General features: G+C 47.2%; 1 protein-coding gene across 5 annotated transcripts in view; it reads right to left on the reverse strand.

Annotated features, from left to right (window-relative positions):
* Positions 1-18,221, reverse strand: part of NCAPH2 (non-SMC condensin II complex subunit H2) — an 899,214-nt gene that overhangs the window by 350,597 nt on the left and 530,396 nt on the right. For all 5 annotated transcript variants that reach the window (XM_069629493.1, XM_069629491.1, XM_069629492.1 and 2 more), the window contains 2 exons: positions 5,911-5,982; positions 4,947-5,013 (listed from right to left, as the gene is read on the reverse strand). In XM_069629493.1, the coding sequence (XP_069485594.1) occupies positions 4,947-5,013; positions 5,911-5,982 (139 nt within the window). The remainder of the gene's footprint in view (positions 1-4,946; positions 5,014-5,910; positions 5,983-18,221) is intronic.

Consider the following 18,221-nt stretch of genomic DNA (forward strand, 5'->3'; position numbering starts at 1 on the left):
TGAAGTCACCTCAGGGTGTAGGAATGTAAGCAGTATATCCAAAGATTATCCACTAACTTGTTCTGATTCTGAAATGTAATTTTAAAGTATTTTTGCATTGTTACACAAAGTGCTTTTTTAAAGAATGCTTATTCAAAAAAATGTATGTTAAATAACTATAACTGAAATCTCAAGTGTGTTACTTGGCTACTTGTATTTACGGATTACATTTGTACAGCTCTACAGCTCACATTTACCCATCGAGATGGCTGCTCAGTCACACTACCAACTTGTGTAGTACCGACCTATACCAAAAGGTGGGTTACCGAATACCAAGCAGATAAGTGTTGTGTAGTCTCACACAGTGTGACTGCATCAATTCTTACCGAACAGAAACCACTAGATCGTCCCACTGACCGGTTGCCTGACACCATTGGCTTGCAAACCACTCCTGCATGGGGTGCATGCGCAGACGAGCGTGGGTGAACCATAAAGATACAAGATGCCGTCATGCCTAGTAGCCGCATGGCTTTCTGTACAGTTATCCTGGCTACACACCGAGTTTCAGGAGCAACTTTTTTTTAATCCTCTTGTTGGAGCGGAAGACAAGTCGGTCTTCTGTCCGAATTAGTGCTCTTAAAAACTGTTCGACTTGACTGGGGACAAGACTTGACTTCCTCTGTGATTGAGAATCCCAGGTTGAAAAGGAGATCTACTGTCTTGAGTGTTCTCCAGACAGGTTTCATACGAGTCTCCACTTATGAACCAGTCGTCGAGATAAACGTTCACTGGAATGGACTGCCTGCGCAGGGGAGCTGCCGCCACTGCTAGCACCTTTGTAAATACCCGTGGAGCAGAGCCAATGCTGAAGGGGAGTACCTTTTACTGATAGTGTCCTCGATCTTGAACCCGAGGTACTTTCTGTGTGCTGGCAACATTGATATAGGAAAGTATCTCAAGATGGTCATGTAACCCTCCTGTTGTAGCAGTGGGATTACTTTCTGTAGAGTTGTCATCCTGAACTTTTTAGGTTTCACATTTATTTGCAGGACGTAGATCTAAAGCAGGCTGCATGGTTTGATCCTTTTTAGGAACAAGGAAGTATATTGAATAAATACCCTTGTTTACTGGAAGATCTGGGACAACCTCGATCACTACCTACTGCAGTAGGATCTGGACTTTTTCTAGCAGGATTTGTAGATGTTCCGGTGGCAGCTGTCTGCTCTTGGGTGAATTTTACAGGGGTGGTTGCAGGAATATTATGCAATAACCCCCTCTGACGGTTTTGAGTACCTACTGATCTGAGGTGGTTGCCCCCCTACCCCATGCGTGGGTATAAAATGGTAATCGCCCCCCTAACGGGGAGACATGGCAGGGGACCTGTACAGCTGAGTCATTTGTTGGCTTAGGGAGCCCCTAGCTGCAGAATTTCTCCCTCTAACCTCTCTGTGGCGAAATCACATCAGTTGAAGGGTCTGGAAACTGCTGTAAGTGCCCTGTCCGGAATACCAAGGAGTTCCTCCTGATACGTAGTTCCCCTGGGAGGAGTGGAAAAAGGATTGCCCACGAAAGCACCAGTGGGTGTTAAAGGCACCCCTTTTGACAAAGGGCATGGCTCAGATCTGGTTCAACAACTTCAGTGTCTCGTGCTAATTTTTAGCGGTCTCAAGGGCCTCATCGACCTCCTTACCAAAGAGGGCAGTCTTCTACGGGTTTGTTTGAGATAAGCCTCTGTTTCTATTTAAGATCCTGGGTTTTTGAGCCATGCATGCGCTTTAAGTCCCTTGTGCAAGAACACGTCCTGCCCTCTCAGATGAATCCAGGGTATTCTTAAGAAAGTTCTGCACTACTTGACATCCTTCAGCCACCACCGCTAACAGTTGTGTACAAGTAGGCTCCGGGATGTTTTGTAGGCCTTCTTGCACAAGTCCCCATTGGACAAGCCTATAGCTTGCCAGTAGGGCGGTATTAGTGACTCAAGTGCTGAATGCAGCCGAGGTGGGAATCCATTTGTCAAGAGCATAAAGCTTTCTACAATCCTTGTCTGGAGGCGACTAGGACAGTAGCACCCCTGCCCACTTTCTGGTAGTTACAACAAGGGAGTCCAGAACAGCATGTTCTCTGATATACAAGGGATCTGAGGGCGCTGAACGAAACATCTTTTCAACTCTAGGGTTGACAGCCCGAGTGAGCAATGCGTTTCTTTACTAAAATCAGAAGAGCAATAGCTGGACTGATGAGGACCTTTTCTTTGAGGATATTCTCAATGAAATCTGTTTTTGGGTATGGCCTCCTGGGTTACAATCTTGAAATGGTGGGCAGCCTTCTTGAGGAGGTTGTTGAGTAACATCTGTTCAATCAATCACCGATGAGTCCCGGGGCTGAACGACAGGGGAAGTATCCAGGAAGATGTTGCCCGGGCCATGTTCATGGGCAGGGATAGTGGGCCAAGTACCTTGGTCACCAGCAGGGAACCAGTTACCTGGTCTTGTGAAACACGATCCTGATCTGGGACATAATGTCATCATCAGGCTCCTCCTGGAAGATATCCACAGTAGTTTCATGTTGACATTGTTGAGAGGGGATGCAAACTGTGCACCTGGAGAGTGACACACACACACACGATTCATCAGGGTGGGGATCAGGGGGACGGGGGGTGGGGCGAGGGGAGGATGAGGAAGCTGAAACAGGGCCTAAAACAGAAGAGGAGAGGCTATTATAGGTCCAGATCTGTGAGAATGGGTCTTGAGCGTTTTGGAAGCGAGGCCTTGTTTCGGTGCTACCACACCGAGGGGTGAAGATTTATGTGAAGTGCGCAGTAAGGTTGAAATTGCAAGACCTTGCGCAGGCGGCGATGGCAGGAGCACAGTGGCTCTGAACCACGAGGTTCAGTAGGCCTTGAGGTTTTCGATGGGACTACAGTCGTCGATGGCTTCCCTCGACGAGTCCGTCGAGTGAGGCCTGGGGGTTGTGTGCTTAGGTTTAAAAGTGTGGTGTGCGTGCTTGTCGCTGGGTTGTCGAGTCCCCATTGCACTGCCAGCGGCATGCTTATCGGGTACGGAAACAGGGGTATCATACTCCAGAAGTGTCTCTACGGTTTCTGAATCAGAGCCGTGGCTGCCAATGGACTCCTGGTCCGAAGCAACGGCGCCGGTGAGAGTGACTCTCAGCCTGCATGGCGTATGCCATCCACCGCATGGTGTGCCAGTCTTTTAGGGATTTTGGCCCGAAAATGTTCCAGGCCTTGCAACACTGCTCATCGTGGTCACGAGGGAGGCACAGATGGCACTCTTTACGAGTGACCTTCCAAGGGAATGTGCTGCTATAAAACAGGCTAAATTTAATAGGTGTTCCCTCCATAATGGAGAGAAAAGATGGGGCAAAGGTAAGATTCCCAATAGAAAGTCCATAGAAACGTGTCCCCACTCCCACTACTGTGAGGCCGGGACCGGGGTCCAATGCCGAGAAGAAGCAGCTGTCGAGTCGCCAGAGGGGTAGTCAGGGAAGCAAGACCAGTTGTGGAGAGGATGTCAAGTAGTCATCAAGACAGCCGAAGATGCCTGGCGATAACGTGTCAAGCAAACAGCAATAAAATAGCAATACATAATTGGTAAACAGCTCCACATTAAGCGGCCGACTAGAAAGGAAGAAAAATAATCTGGTGGGACCTGCACACGATGGGATAGTGTTACAGTTACAGCCAGGTCGATGCCCCTTTTTCGATCTTCGAAAGAAAAATGCAGTACTCTGTGATTACCACTAGATGTCTTACTATATTCACAGCATGTGATTCTAAGCAGATTCATAAGCATCAGAAATGCGTAAATTACCTAATATATACCTTCTTCATGTCGAATGCATATTTGCTTCGTGTCCAATGCATGCCCATGTAATGTCACAACGTTACTTTGGTTTTACTCGTGCCATCATCAGTTTATATTGTGTTAATCTTAATCTCCTGTTGTACCTGCCTGGGATAATGACTGTACGGTTGCCCTAATGAGTAACGCTTCTTACCTGGTCAATAGTGGACCAGGGGAGGAGCAGTCGCTATGGATGAAGTAATCATCTGCCTCTCAACAGAACTCTGCATTTCTATAACCAAAGGGGACTTTATATGTTTTTAATTTAGAGTGGTGCGTAATATTACCTGCTGGTTTCATTTTTCTAGTGTGTTTTTGGGCCTATGATGAGTATGATCTTTTTGTACTGTTTAGGTAGAATCATTGTGTATTTCACTATGTGGACACCTGTCCCACTCCTCTCCCGAGACTAAGCCTTGACCATTCGCCACACCTACCTCGATTGGGTTTGGCTAACCTCCGAGTTCCCCTGTTCACTATAACTAGGGTGGCCTCCTGAAACCTGTCCACCAGGCCAGATTTGAGAAATCCATCTTAAAAGATGGAGTTACCAAACTGCTTTCCAATTACGCAGTCTAAGTAGGAGTGAACAAATTGAATGAGGTACACAAAATACACACAAAAGATCAGGAATATTCTGGGCCCAAACATCGAAAACCAACCTTGTGAGCTGTAACTAGAGCAGCTTCCAGACCTCACGAGGGAGAACAAAAATGAGGGGATCTCAAAAAGAAAAACAGATTCAGAAAGCACACTCAAGAAAAACATGCAGGTTCTTGCCCACGTTTCCGCCACATTTGTATGTTGGCAAAGACTAGTTGTTGGTGCCGGAAGCATGCGCAGGAGAGGTACACATATGGGTGTCTACACATGCGCGTTGGCATCCATGGGGTTTATACCTAAAATATGTTGCTGTGCACTATGCTCCAATCCGGTCCACTTCCTGGAAACGTATGAATACCCTGGTTTGAGGGTGGAGCAACATTTGTTTTGCGTAATTTACTGTCTCGGTACACACTGGTGGATGAACTCTAGCAGCATGGAACGTGGGGACTGCAAGCTGTGCCTGAGGATTCGGTGACAACAGCATTGTTTCTAGTTTACCTTTCCTGAAGGGTTTCTCCTCTGTGGTGCTGAAAGGGTCCAAACTGCGCCAAGGATCCACATTTTCCTTAAAGGGAACAAAAATATTGAAAATGAATCATATGGAACATAGTGATAAAGAGGTAGTGCCTGGGTTTAGCAATGTTTTTGAAGTATATGTTAGCTGCCCCACTGAAATTTTTAGAAAGATAATGATGTTATTTATATATTGCCAAAGCGCTGTACATAGTAAATATTTACGTGCAATGATCATCCTACCGAAGCTGGCACTCATTTATCGCCCTCAAAAGGATGAAAGGCTGAGTGGGCCTTCACGAGATTCGAACCTGCGCCCTTCAGATCTCACACAGATTGCAGAAGTCAGATCTCAACCCGCTAAGCTATTTTACTGTTGATTTATGCATTGGCAGCATTTCTATGTGGAAAGAACAAATCAATGACAGGTAGTGGCTGGACAACTTCCACAAATGTTCAGCAACGTGCCCTCACATCACTCAAGTCTGTGACAAACATTAAACAATATCACCTAAAGCAGCTCATATGAAGCCAAAGGCAAATAAAATGAGGCAGGTACTTGGGCAAATCCTTCAGGTAACGCCGCCAAAAGGCTCAAACTTTAGGCAGCAGAGATGTTCCTTAGGGTACCCAGGCCACAAGGATCACACCTCGGGCAGCAAATATCTAAATCTGCTTGCACTGGGTCAGGTCTAAGGAAAAGTTAAGTCTCAGGATAATTATAACTTCCAGCCTGTGGCTCGAGACTGTTCAATTATCCTTTAGGACTTCAATTGTATAGGTTTAGGCAGCAGAAATGTCGCTCAATTTAGACAGGTTTAAGATCCGGTCTGCAACAGTGGGCCTATTACAAGAGCAGATTATAGCTCACACATTCAACAAAGAACGATCCCCAGCTTTGAAACAGGGTGTTGAGCACCAAGTGCATGCTTTGCAGCGGATATCTTACCTTCACTATGAGGCTGCGCTCTGGCAGGGGCACTCTGTCCCGCAGAGTATACGCTTTATCCTCCTGCAGAGCCTATTAGAATAAAGATATAGGTATCAAGATAGGAGCTGCCCCAGGACATGAAAGGGAAAACAAAGCAGGTGGTGCATCTCCTTTCAAAGTTAAACCTGCTAGAGAGCCTGCAAACCATGAAACAGGGCACCTCTTTGTGTAGGGACAACAGACTGGCTCTGAACAGTACTACAACACACCAAAAAAGACAAGTAATTTAGTGACAAAGTACCCGGAAGGAAACCCCGAAAATGTAAACTAAATATTCTCATTCATTGCCTTCTATGCATCTCTGGAACCTGGCCTCAGGCATTTTCTGCTAATCTGGAACATTAGCATATCATGCAAGGATGTTACGATTAAGCAAAACAGTGCAAACATTAATCTAGAACAAGTGTACATTTCCCCCAAAAAACACCACTGATGTCCAAAGTAACATTTTTTGGATCTGCATTTGAAAACATTATTGCCAGTTATCACACACTTTCCTCCAAATCTCAATCCCTATCCCAACGCCACATAAAGGCACCCTGCAAGGTAGGAAAAGGTATGTGTTCATGGGGAATGTATTTTCTACTTCACATTAGCATCAAATGCGTTTTTACCACATTTTCTATCCACCATTACATGGACATCAACTGCTGCCTCACAGCCTCCTAATTTTGAAGAAAACTAAATGTCAATGTTGATCACGAAATAACGTGAACAGAGTGTGGAATAATAAGTTGTCAATAATTGACTGTAAAAGTTACTTAACTAGCAAACCTTTACATAAGCACAATATTTTAAGACTTTCCTTGAAACTGTATAGAAGCTAGAAAGTTGCCATCTGCAAATGAAAATTCACATAGCGGCAACATATGGTTCAGTATTTGTTCTGGTGGGAATCTCAATATAGGGCTGTGCTAAAGGGGTATGGGGGGAATATAATTACATATTTCTCTTTTCTTCTGCTTATTAACACCATGGCAGGGGGTGCTAGCCAATCCGGGCACTCAGAACATGTGCTGTATTCTGTTGTATAAACTGGGCTCTGAGCTCTCCCACTGCTGTGCACCCCTAACCCCTCCCCTCCCCTCTGCCTATACCGCCATTAGTACCTGAAAGTAACCACACGTGGGTGCTAGAGGCCAAGGAAAAAATAAAAATAAAAACCTTTTTCTTCAGTCCTGTCGGCTTGTGTTATATCGCTTCTCTACAACAGATTATTTCATAAAACCAACTAAAAGGGATTTTTTAAAGGAAAAAAAGAAAAACATAGGAAAAGTGACTAAACATTACTATCCACTGAAAACAGCATCAACTTGGCCAGCGAAGCAAAGCCAAGATGGCGAACAAGACAAATGTTTGGCAGGGAAAATTGAAAGGCATTTTCTGATGGAGTCGAAGCATATAGGCCGCAGTATAGAGAGGGGAAAATAAATGTGAATGAGAATTTGGAAGAAGTCTAACAAGTCTCTTTTGCAGCTTCTATAGTTGATTCAGAGCCATTCCATAAAGTCCATTCCGGACAGGTCTTGGGCTTTCTAGCTAAGCATTCACACGTGCATCTCTTTCATGGATATTCACAATTACATATCTTTGCAAGTCCATTGTCCTAGTCTCATGTTTTGATAATGTTGTTCTTCACTCTGTTCAGAGAGGCCATTCTTATGTGGGTGCAGATCTTTTGTTTCCTGGCCATGAGTGACCCCATGACCTACCCTGGACAATGCAAGAAGGAGCAAGTCACCCACTTCGGCTTGGCAGATTATGCAACTTGGAGGGTCCATCTGTTCTCACTGTGCACTCCTCTGTCAGCTCTGTCGTTGGAAATAGTAGCTATGCATCACAGGAAAGAGATGCAATGTTTTTTTTGCATGCCTGTGGGATGCTCGTCATTGGTCCTATCCTTTGAGTTGCGTTTACCATGGTTGTTGCCCCTTGTCCTGAGTTGCTTATGATGTAGGACCTTTGCAAGATGGATTTATTTGCAGGAAGTTTTTTCCAGTTTTTGGAGTTCAAGGGTTAAATTGGGTTTTGGAACGTGATGAACTCGCATTGGGCAGGGCATGCGGGGACAACGGTGAGAGTCTGGGGGCCAAGAGGATCCACCGAGAGGTGGCACATGGAGGATACCTTCAAGGTCCATAGACCCACCCCTTTAGGACCCACAAGAGAGCCAAGAGTCCGGAAGAGAAGCCACTAAAAGAGTAGTGCTTCACTACAGTAACCAGCAGTTTAAGAATCGCATAAGACAAGATGGACGTTTAGATCAATGTCTATGGCACAGAGGGCAGGTGGATAGAGAATGTAACACCTTCAGATAATACCAATCCCAAATAAAAGTAAGGAAAAGAGAATGGGTCACAGTATTGTAGTACAGCAGGAAGAAGCTCAAGTATGGCCGAGACCCTGGGAGAGGGGCAGACCCAGTGAAAGAGTAATAGGCCCAAGGGGAGAACAAGACCCTGATTCACTTCAGGGAGTTTCTCCCAATTTTGTTTTTATTCTCCTATCCATGATAGTATGATATCTGTGTATGTCCAATTCTCGATCTGTGATGGATATGCTGCTGATTGTTATGCCCTAACTCTTCCATACTCTTAATTTTTGATCACATGACCATATATGTATTTATGTTGTTTGTCCTGTCTGCGCCCTCACGCCTTTGGGTCTATTGGTTGCGCTATATAAATATAATAAAGAGAAGGAGACTGTTATGAGAGCTGCAACATTAAAGTCTTTCCCATCTATTTCAATGGGTCCCCAAGAACTACTAAATCATTTACACCATAAACCGGACTTTTTGCAGAGTGAAGCTGTTTTCAACCTCACTCACCCTTTCACCTCACATGCTTTGATGCGCACTAGAGAGTTCCTACGGCTACTAGAGCAGGCAATAAGGCACCCACTTCAACGTAGTATGAAGGATGGTAGGTAAAGCACAGTCTCAAACATCACTAACCTACTAAGGTATTGTGCTCAGTGGCAAGCAGGGACTTATGACTGTTGGGGGCATCGAACAGCGTTTGTCAGGTGTCTGGTAAAGGGGCCATAATCTCTGGTCGTTTCTCCCAGTGTCTCACACCAGCCTCCAACTCCTCTCTCACCCTGCACACAAACCAAGGTCAAAATGACCGACCAAACGCCCAGTATCTGGTTTTGAGGTCTTTCAGTTTCACAACGATACCGAAACCATGCAGAGGGTTCTTTACAGTGAAATGGGGAGAAATCAAGATAAAGGGTGGATTCCTAAAGTGCCCCACACAGCTATGTGCAGCATCCCTTGGCCTAAAGAGATGCCACAGCTACAGGACATTTGAGAGAAGCACACCGACAATGAAAGGGGTGTGGGGGGTTGGGGGGACGGTACCGACAGGGGGACCAGATGGACTGTCCAGTAACACTACAATCTCGAATTTGCAGAATCTCTGACCCCTTATTAGTTAGCATTTGCCAGAGCTTTTTGGAACACTTTGTGCCATAGCTAACCACTGGTGGTCTAAAATGGCTACACCTCAGGTTTTAAGATCTACCGTTTTTGTCGTAATTTTGTTGCCCGCTTCTCTCCCAGCCAGGGTTGAAAAAGGCCAATTACAAGTCTGCAACTTCTTGGCCGTATTGAAAAAAAGCCTGGGAAGAGACCTATGCGAGTTAGCTGACTGGAACTGGTTAGAGGTAATGCAGATATCCCCATTTCACATTACAGCCAGAGTGATGTCAGTGGTGATGGCTATCGGTATTGGGCAGCCACACTGTTACGATAGTGCAGGTTCTGCCACTGGTGCGATGTGGTCACCGCCAACTCAACATTCAGATTATGAATAGGTGATCTGGAGCCATTTTCTTCCACCCTCCACAGGAGCCAACAATTTGAAGAACCACAGAATAACGTCAGAGTACTGATGCTGGAGCCAACATTCGACAAGCCACTCAGTGCAAAGCGCTGCTCTTCAATAACAGGGTAGCCCTGTGCAAGGTGCCTCTCCTTTAGATTGGTGCGAATAATCTATCTCAAGTTCTTCATCTTATTTGGGGAGTTGATTGGGTCCCACGGGTAAAGAGAAGTTTGAATTGGCACACCTTATTGGTGGCTGGGGTGACAGCGATGTTGACAATGTGGCAGTTTAGCATGAATCCAGTGTAGCTAATGGGAATGAAATATGCGCTATTTTTAGTGTTGTTTGTGTTTTAGTTGATACATTTTCGAATTGCATGTGCAGAGCATGATAAATGTCAAAACTGCTGATACAATATAAACGCAATATAGGTCTATCAGGCCACATTGCGCTTAACAACCAGGCATCGAGGAGCTCTACATGTGCATGCGAGGTAGGAGATTTGCAATGGGAAAATCAGTGTAAGGGGACGCGGTAGTCCTGAACATACATGTATAGGTACACATACATGGGGGTCTCTCTAGGAAAATACGTTTTGGGCAGTATGAATATACAAATCTGTTTTGTCGCAGAGTTCTCTGACAAAGTTAGGAATTGTTCTGGCTGTAAACCTGGGTTGGGCAATTGAACTCTGAGAAGAACTAGTTACTCTTACCTTGTAACGTTCTTTCGATGGGATGTTCCTCCGACGTATTCCTTATCTTAGATAGAAATCCTCCAGCTTTGCTGGCCTCGGAAAATTTTTTCGCCAGAGGGCGCTGCGCGTCGATGATCGCCGAGTCGATGACCCTCGACGGCCTCCGTGCCGACGTCGACGTCATCCTGCCTATAAAGGCCGCGCGCAGCGTCCGTTGCTCAGTTCCGTTTTGTAGTCCCCAGTAATGTTTTTGGATTAGACTAATCACCTTGAAGGAGCATAGGCTGCAAACCCACAGGAAGTCATACTGCGGGGATGGATGGGAGGGTCGATAAGGAATACGTCGGAGGAACATCCCATCGAAAGAACGTTACAAGGTAAGAGTAACTAGTTCTTCGAAGGGATTGTGTCCTCCGACGTATTCCTTATCTTAGATAGACTCCCATAGCAGTGGTATTGTGACTGGAGGCGGGAGTAATAAAAGTTATGTTACCCTTCAAGAATGGACAGAGTGTAACACAGCCTTGCCGAATCTAGTTTCTTGACTAGAGGAGGAATCCAGGCTATAGAATTTGGTAAATGTATGTGCGGACGACCATGTGGCAGCCGCACATATATCTCGAATTGGCACCCCTCTTTGAAGGGCTGAGGATGTTGCGATACCCCTGGTAGAATGAGCCCTTAGATTTTGAGGAGGCTCCTTTCCTGCCAATTTGTAGCACTCCAGAATGGCTAAAATAATCCATCTGGAGATGGTTTGTTTTGTTATTGGAAGGCCCAACTTATGTCCTGCATAACCTACAAAGAGTTGGTCTGCTTGTCTGATCTTAGCCAATCTGCTGATATAAAAGCTCAAGGCTCGCTTAGGGTCCAGCCTGTGCAGTCTCTCTTCCTCCTTCCCCGGATGAGGAGGAGGGTAGAAAGAAGGTAATGTAATCTTCTGAGTGATGTGAAACTCCGAGACTACCTTCGGGAGGAAGTTAGGCTTCACCTGAAGAACAACTTTGTCCTTGTAAAAGATTGTATGTGGAGGTTTACACGATAAGGCTTGCAACTCGCTAACCCTTCTAGCAGATGTCAATGCTATTAGCAAAACAGTTTTGAGGGTGAGAAGCTTCAATGAACAAGAGTGTAGTGGTTCAAAAGGGGCACCCTTTAGGAAGTTTAAAATTAGGTTTAAATCCCATAAGGGAACTTGAAAAGGTTTCGGGGGATAAACATTAGTTAATCCTTTCAGGTATTGTATTACCAATGGAATTTTGAAGTATGAAGGCTCCTCTGCAGTGCGCTTAAAGATTGATAGCGCTGCGAGATAGCCCTTAATTGTGCCAACCTGTAGGCCTGAATTAGCCAGGTAAAGTAAGAATGACAACACCATAGGTGTACCACAAGAAAAGGGTTCAATATTCTTTTCTCTGCACCAGCTGCAAAATTTGTTCCAACGGCAGCGGTATAGAGTTTTAGTTGCCGGCCTTCTGGCCGAAAGCAACACCTCCATAACATCATCCGGAAGGTCCCAATCCTTGTACCTCAACCTTTCAGACACCAAGCGTGAAGGTTGAGGGTCTTGATGGCTGGATGGAGAACCTGACCTTCCTTCTGCGAGAGAAGATCCTCTCTGTATGGCAGTCGAATTGGAGGGCAGATGGACATGTCTAGAAGGTCCGGGTACCACGTTCTCCTGGCCCAATCCGGGGCAATTAGGATCATGGTCTTCCGAAACCTTCTCAACCTCCTGATCATTTGAGGAATGACAGGGACCGGAGGGAACGCGTACAGAAGTGGGAACTCCCAGTCCACTACGAACGCATCTCCTAGAGCTCCTCTCGGGGGAAATTCCCTTGAGCAAAATCTGTCGCACTTCCTGTTGATACTGGTGGCGAACAGATCCACTTGAGGGGTTCCCCAAAGGGCGAAGATCTCTTGAAGGACTTCCTGAGCTATCTCCCACTCGTGAGAGACTGTGCTCTGCCTGCTCAGAGCGTCCGCTGTCAAGTTCTTCTCTCCGGCTAGGTGAATTGCCGATAGAGAGATTCCTTCCTGAATTGCCCAAAACCAGAGCTGCATCGCCTCTCTGCACAGTGGTAGTGAGCCTACGCCTCCTCTTTTGTTGAGGTAGTGCATGGCCACTGTATTGTCCGTCATTATTAGGACGTTTCTTCCCCGTACAGACGGCAGAAAAGCCTTCAGCGCTAGTCTGATGGCTCTCAGCTCCAACAGGTTGATATGTAGTCTGGACTCCGATGGAGACCAACGACCGCTGATGGTCAAGTCGTTGGCGTGAGCTCCCCACCCCGTGAGTGAGGCATCCGTGACTACTGTTATCTCCGGCCATGGTTGCCAAAACATTTCTCCTTTCAGGATGTTCTCCCGACAGGCCCACCACTGAAGGTCTCGGGCTACCTTGACCGGGATCCGAAGGAGATCTGTCATCCTTCCTGAGAACTGTGACCACTGAGTTCTCAGTGCCCACTGGAGGGATCTCATTCTCAGGCGAGCCTCCGGCACGAGGAATATGCAGGATGCCATGAGGCCTAGCAACCTCAGAAAGTCGTAGGCTGGGAGATATTGGGCATTCTGAAATCTGATGACCATCTGCAGAATATCTCGAGCCCTCACCTCTGGTGGCAAGGCTCTTCCCAGGGAAGTGTCCAGGACTGCTCCAATGAATTGGAGTCTCTGTGATGGTATCATCTGTGACTTCTTTAAATTGAGGGAGAAGCCCAGCTTGTGAAGGAAGTGGCAAACATAATCTAGTTGTCTCTGAGCCTGTTCCGAAGATACAGCTCTGATCAACCAATCGTCTAGGTAAGGGTAGACATGAATCCCTTCCCTCCTTAGACTTGCAGCCACAACCGACATTAGCTTGGTAAAGACCCTCGGGGCGGAGGTTAGCCCAAATGGCAGAACTCGAAATTGATAATGAGAGCTGCCAATTGCGAACCTCAGGTATCTCCTGTGCCTGGGATGGATCGGCACATGGAAATAAGCGTCCTGGAGGTCTAGAGATACCAACCAGTCCTGAAGCTGGAGGGCCTGAAGGATCTGAGAGAGAGTCACCATCTTGAACTTGTCCTTTCGGAGGAATTTGTTCAATTCCCGTAAGTCTAAGATGGGTCTCAGTCCTCCGTCCTTCTTCGGTATTATGAAGTAGGGGGAGTACCAACCCTTGTTCCTTTCCGCTACAGGTACCAGTTCTATGGCACCTTTCTCTAGCAGGTCTAAAACCTCCTGCAAGAGGAGCGGATCTGGAAGCTTCAAAGGGTTGTTCCCCGGTGGATGACTCTGAGGGATATGTAGGAAGGGCAGGCAGTAACCTTGGGCCACTGTCTCCAGAGCCCAAGCATCTGACGTAATAGCCTGCCATTCCGTCAGATGGTGAGTTAACCTGCCCCCTACTGGTGTTCTGTGAGGGGAGACCTCAGAGTGGTTTTGAAGCGGCTGATGCAGTTGCCGAAGGTAAAGTGGCTCCTGCTCCTGCGGGTGCGGCTTTCTTTCCCCTACCCCGTCCACCACGGGTAAATCTTCCTTGGCCTCTTTGAGCCGGTCGTCCTCTGCCCTTTCCATATGAGGAATAGTAACGAAAGGACCGTCCTCTCCACGATGATCCCGAAGGACGAAAGGTATTCTGACGGATAGCAGCTCCCAATGACTTGGCTGCTGCCTTGGACGTTTGCAGTTTCTCCAAACTGTCATCCGCCTTCTTTCCAAAGAGGGTAGAACCGTCAAAGGGCATATTCAAAAGCCTGGTCTGCACGTCAGAGGCAAAACCAGACTTCCTCAACCACGCATGCCTGCGGATTGTGGTACTTGCCGCCATGGCCCTGCTGATACTGTCAGCAGAATCTAGGCCAGTTTGTAGGGTCTCGCACATCGCATCTTTACCATCCCTGATGATGTTTAAAAATGCGTCCCTTTCCTCTCCTTCTTGGAGGCAGTCAGCCGCTGATGAAGCGCACTCCCAAAGGGTGTGGCTGAACCTAGCGAGCGTACAGGTCGCGTTAATAGACTTTAACGCCATGCTACAGGCAGAAAAAACCTTCTTAGCCATGGCATCATACTTTTTGTCATCCCTATCCTGCGGAGCAGTGGGGTATGCAGATGTGCTGCCTGATGAGGTTGCAGCCTGTACAACCAAGCTCTCAGGAGTAGGGTGTTTTGACAAATATTCAGGGTCAGAACTAGCCACCCTGTATTTTGTTGACAGTTTTTTATTTACTGCCGGGATAATTTCCGGCGTTTCCCAGTTTGTCAAAATCCTTCTCTGTAGAGCAGAGTGAAATGGAACCACAGGATCCTCCTGTGGGCCCTTGTCCAGTATGTCAGTGAGGTCATCCTGCTGAAAGGTAGGAGAAGGTGCAGACCAACCCATAAATTCTATGATTCTAGACATCAGAGCTCTATATGGAGTCTCCGCATGTTCTCCTGGGTCTGGTTTGATAAATTCTGCTTCAGGAGAAGTGTCCAAGCCACTAGCTTCCTGAAGTGCATCCTGAAGATTTTTTAATCTTCTTTCCTCAGAGGCGAAAGTCTCTGGCTCTGGTGATGTGGTCCTCTGTAAATCAATATCTTGGTATGAATCCTCCCTTTCCTCAAAAATCGAGGTTAAAGGGGGATACTTTGGTTTTTGGAATGGTATAAACCCCATTTCCAATGCAGAAGGAGCCATCATCACAGGCCTTGAAAGCGTCGATGTCGTCGACACCGACGTGAAAGTACTCGAAGGCGCCGTGAAAAGCGTCGAGAAATGTGTACTAGGCCTCGAAGAACTCGAAAGGATCGGAATCCCGCTCGAGAACGACGTCGACGTTCTCGGCGTCGAGTCGGAGGTCTTTTGTCTAACCGTTGGCTGTGGAGTAGCCGTGGTTCTTTCCTTCACCGGCGTCGATATCGGCGTCGACGTCGGCGTCGACTCGATCGACTGATGCGCCGATGAATCCTTCGACAACGGCGTCGATGGCGCCGACCTCTGTTTCGAAGGAGTTTTCGACGATGGCGTCGATGATGCTTTATCTCCCGATGGCTCGAGGCGCTTTCGGGTTGACTTTTCCGCCGGGTACTGCGACTCGCGGCGTTTAGATTTTTTGGGTTTTTTACCCGGGGTATCACCCTCAGCTGTCTTCGAGGGGGACGAGGCCGCTTTCTCGAAGACGCTTAGCATCTTTTTCCTGAATTCCTCCCACTCAGCTTGCGAGCTGCGTTTTGTGGGGCAATGAACTCTCTCAGGAGAACTCGACGAAGATGACGAAGGGGATCTCCTACATCTCTTCTTCGAGTGTCTCGATGTCGACGAGTGGTGGGAGCCACTTCGTGATCTAGATCGAGAGTGTTTTTTATGGTGAGGAGACGAACGTCTCGACTCTACCGAAGAAGCTTTCGAGGAAGTTAAAGTTGACCTACCTCTCTCGAGCTTCCCCCTACGCTCCTTCAAGGCTTTCGCCGTCATGGAAAGGCATTCCTCACACTCCGAACTCTGGTGCGTGATTCCCAGACACCACAAACAGACCCTGTGAGGGTCCGTCAACGACATTTTCTTCCCGCAGTCTCGGCACTTTTTGAAACCGGACCGAGGGGTCGTCGGGTCGGAGGAGGATGCCATCGATATCGAGGTAAATAGTAGATTATATACGTTATCTGACGAGAACTGAGCAACGGTGTTCCGAGGCACAACGAAGCGCGGAAAAACGGAACTGAGCAACGGACGCTGCGCGCGGCCTTTATAGGCAGGATGACGTCGACGTCGGCACGGAGGCCGTCGAGGGTCATCGACTCGGCGATCATCGACGCGCAGCGCCCTCTGGCGAAAAAATTTTCCGAGGCCAGCAAAGCTGGAGGATTTCTATCTAAGATAAGGAATACGTCGGAGGACACAATCCCTTCGAAATTAGTTTTACAAGGTTGGGGAAGGACAGCAGCAGTTGCGATGAATATCAGATGGTCAGTTTCGGGTAGGCCTTTTTGATGGGCTAGGTGCATTGTGAAGGGGAGATGCAATGTCTGTGTACATAGGAGTCGGTTATTGAATCACAGGCAGATTCCGGCCACCTGTTACAGCTGGATTTTAGGACCGGACAATTAAACCTGATGCGGGTTGCTTGCAGGGAAAGGAGCACCGATAGATCATGGATTTTGAATAGAGTTGTCAAGGTGTGAGTTGGGGCCATGTGGGCCGGAATGGTAAGCCGCATAGTTTAAAGCAGCGGTATTCAAAACTGTGGGGTGGGCCACAGCCTCATGCAGGGGCGGGGGGGGTGTTGGGGCTTTGTGCCATGCTCCCAAACCCTGAAAAGAAAAAAATAAACAAGATACATTACAAAAGGATCGGGCTGTTGCTTAATCAACAAGCAGCAGCCCGATCCACAGCCCCTGACACACATGCTTAGTGCGACAGGGGCCGGGCCTTTGTGGAGCCTATTCATGAAGACACAAGGAAAAGCACACATTTTGCAGGGATGACCAGCCCCTCATCTGAATGCAGAGCATGAAATCACCAATGATGGCTCATTAGTGACATAATGCCCTACTTTCATGATGGGAGGGGGCGGTAGGGTGAGTGGGCCAATCCATGGCAGCCAGCTTCTCTGAGCTTGCATTTTGAAAGGGTCACAAGCTGTGCTGCTGGCTCAATCTGGCTTATTGACAGCCAATGAGGATGGAATGCGGCACTTCCGCCAACAATAAATAATACTCACATGCAGCTTCAGTGATCCTGCCTCAAATTGCATCCAACAACTCCGGAGTTGCATGCTGGCACGAGGTTCCTGTTATGCTAATCTTTTACTTTCAAAACGTAAGTGGTATTTATATAAACTGACCAGTAAATAAAGTGCCCAGAAACACGAGGAAAAACGAGGTGTGGGGACCTCTGTTCTAGTTGACAGAACAAAGGTCCCCATGGTCCTCGTTTTTCCTGCAGCAGCAGTGGCCAGGGAAGGCCCCAGAGTATTTCAACCTTTTCAAATTAGAGGCACCAGAACATTTCAACCTTTACAGATGAGAGGGGCCTTCACCGAGTCTTGGGCGGAGGGAGCAACTGCCCCCATGTTGCCAATCAGAATTAATTTACCTCAGCCTACCGCTTAAAATGTTTGCTTTGCATTACAAGCTGTGTGCCACTGACAGGTTCCACTCGAAGCAGGGGAGAAATTAGGACTGTGGGGTACACTCTGTACAAGTGAATGGAACAGAGACCCCTTGGTCCTCGGTTCTCCTGCAGCAGCAGTGGCCAGGGAAGGCGCCAGGGCATTTAAACCTTTTCACATAAAAGGGGCCTTTACTGAGTCTGTGGGGGGCGGGGGGGGTCACCTCCGAAGGGATATGGTACAGTTTTATCACCTCATTGCTTTCTAACACTGGTTCTGCCACATCAGCCTCGCGCTGACATAGAAGGGTTTTATAGCTGTTCAGAGTGAATTTAGTGGTATAATCCCTGCTGCCTTGGCATCTTGTGATTAACAGAAGCTATTAACCTTACCTTTGTTGCCATCCCAAGCCTCACTTCTCCCACAGCAACAGCAGAGCCTGTGTGCCAGTGCCTGATAATCCCAAAATTCTCTTTAATTGTATGCAAAGCTGCATTTTATTATTGCAAGGTTATTTTACTCACTGAATGTTGATTGAGTGTTTTAAGTGTGGACTTTATTAACTGGGTGCTTGTAATTACAGCACTATTTACAATCTGAACTAGATGTGTGTTTACAATGTTGATTGTTCCAAAATACATCTCCTAGTATGCTGCTTTG

This window comes from Ambystoma mexicanum, chromosome 12 (genome assembly GCF_040938575.1).
Source record: "Ambystoma mexicanum isolate Mex_15411 chromosome 12, UKY_AmexF1_1, whole genome shotgun sequence".
NCBI classification, from domain to species: domain Eukaryota; kingdom Metazoa; phylum Chordata; class Amphibia; order Caudata; family Ambystomatidae; genus Ambystoma; species Ambystoma mexicanum.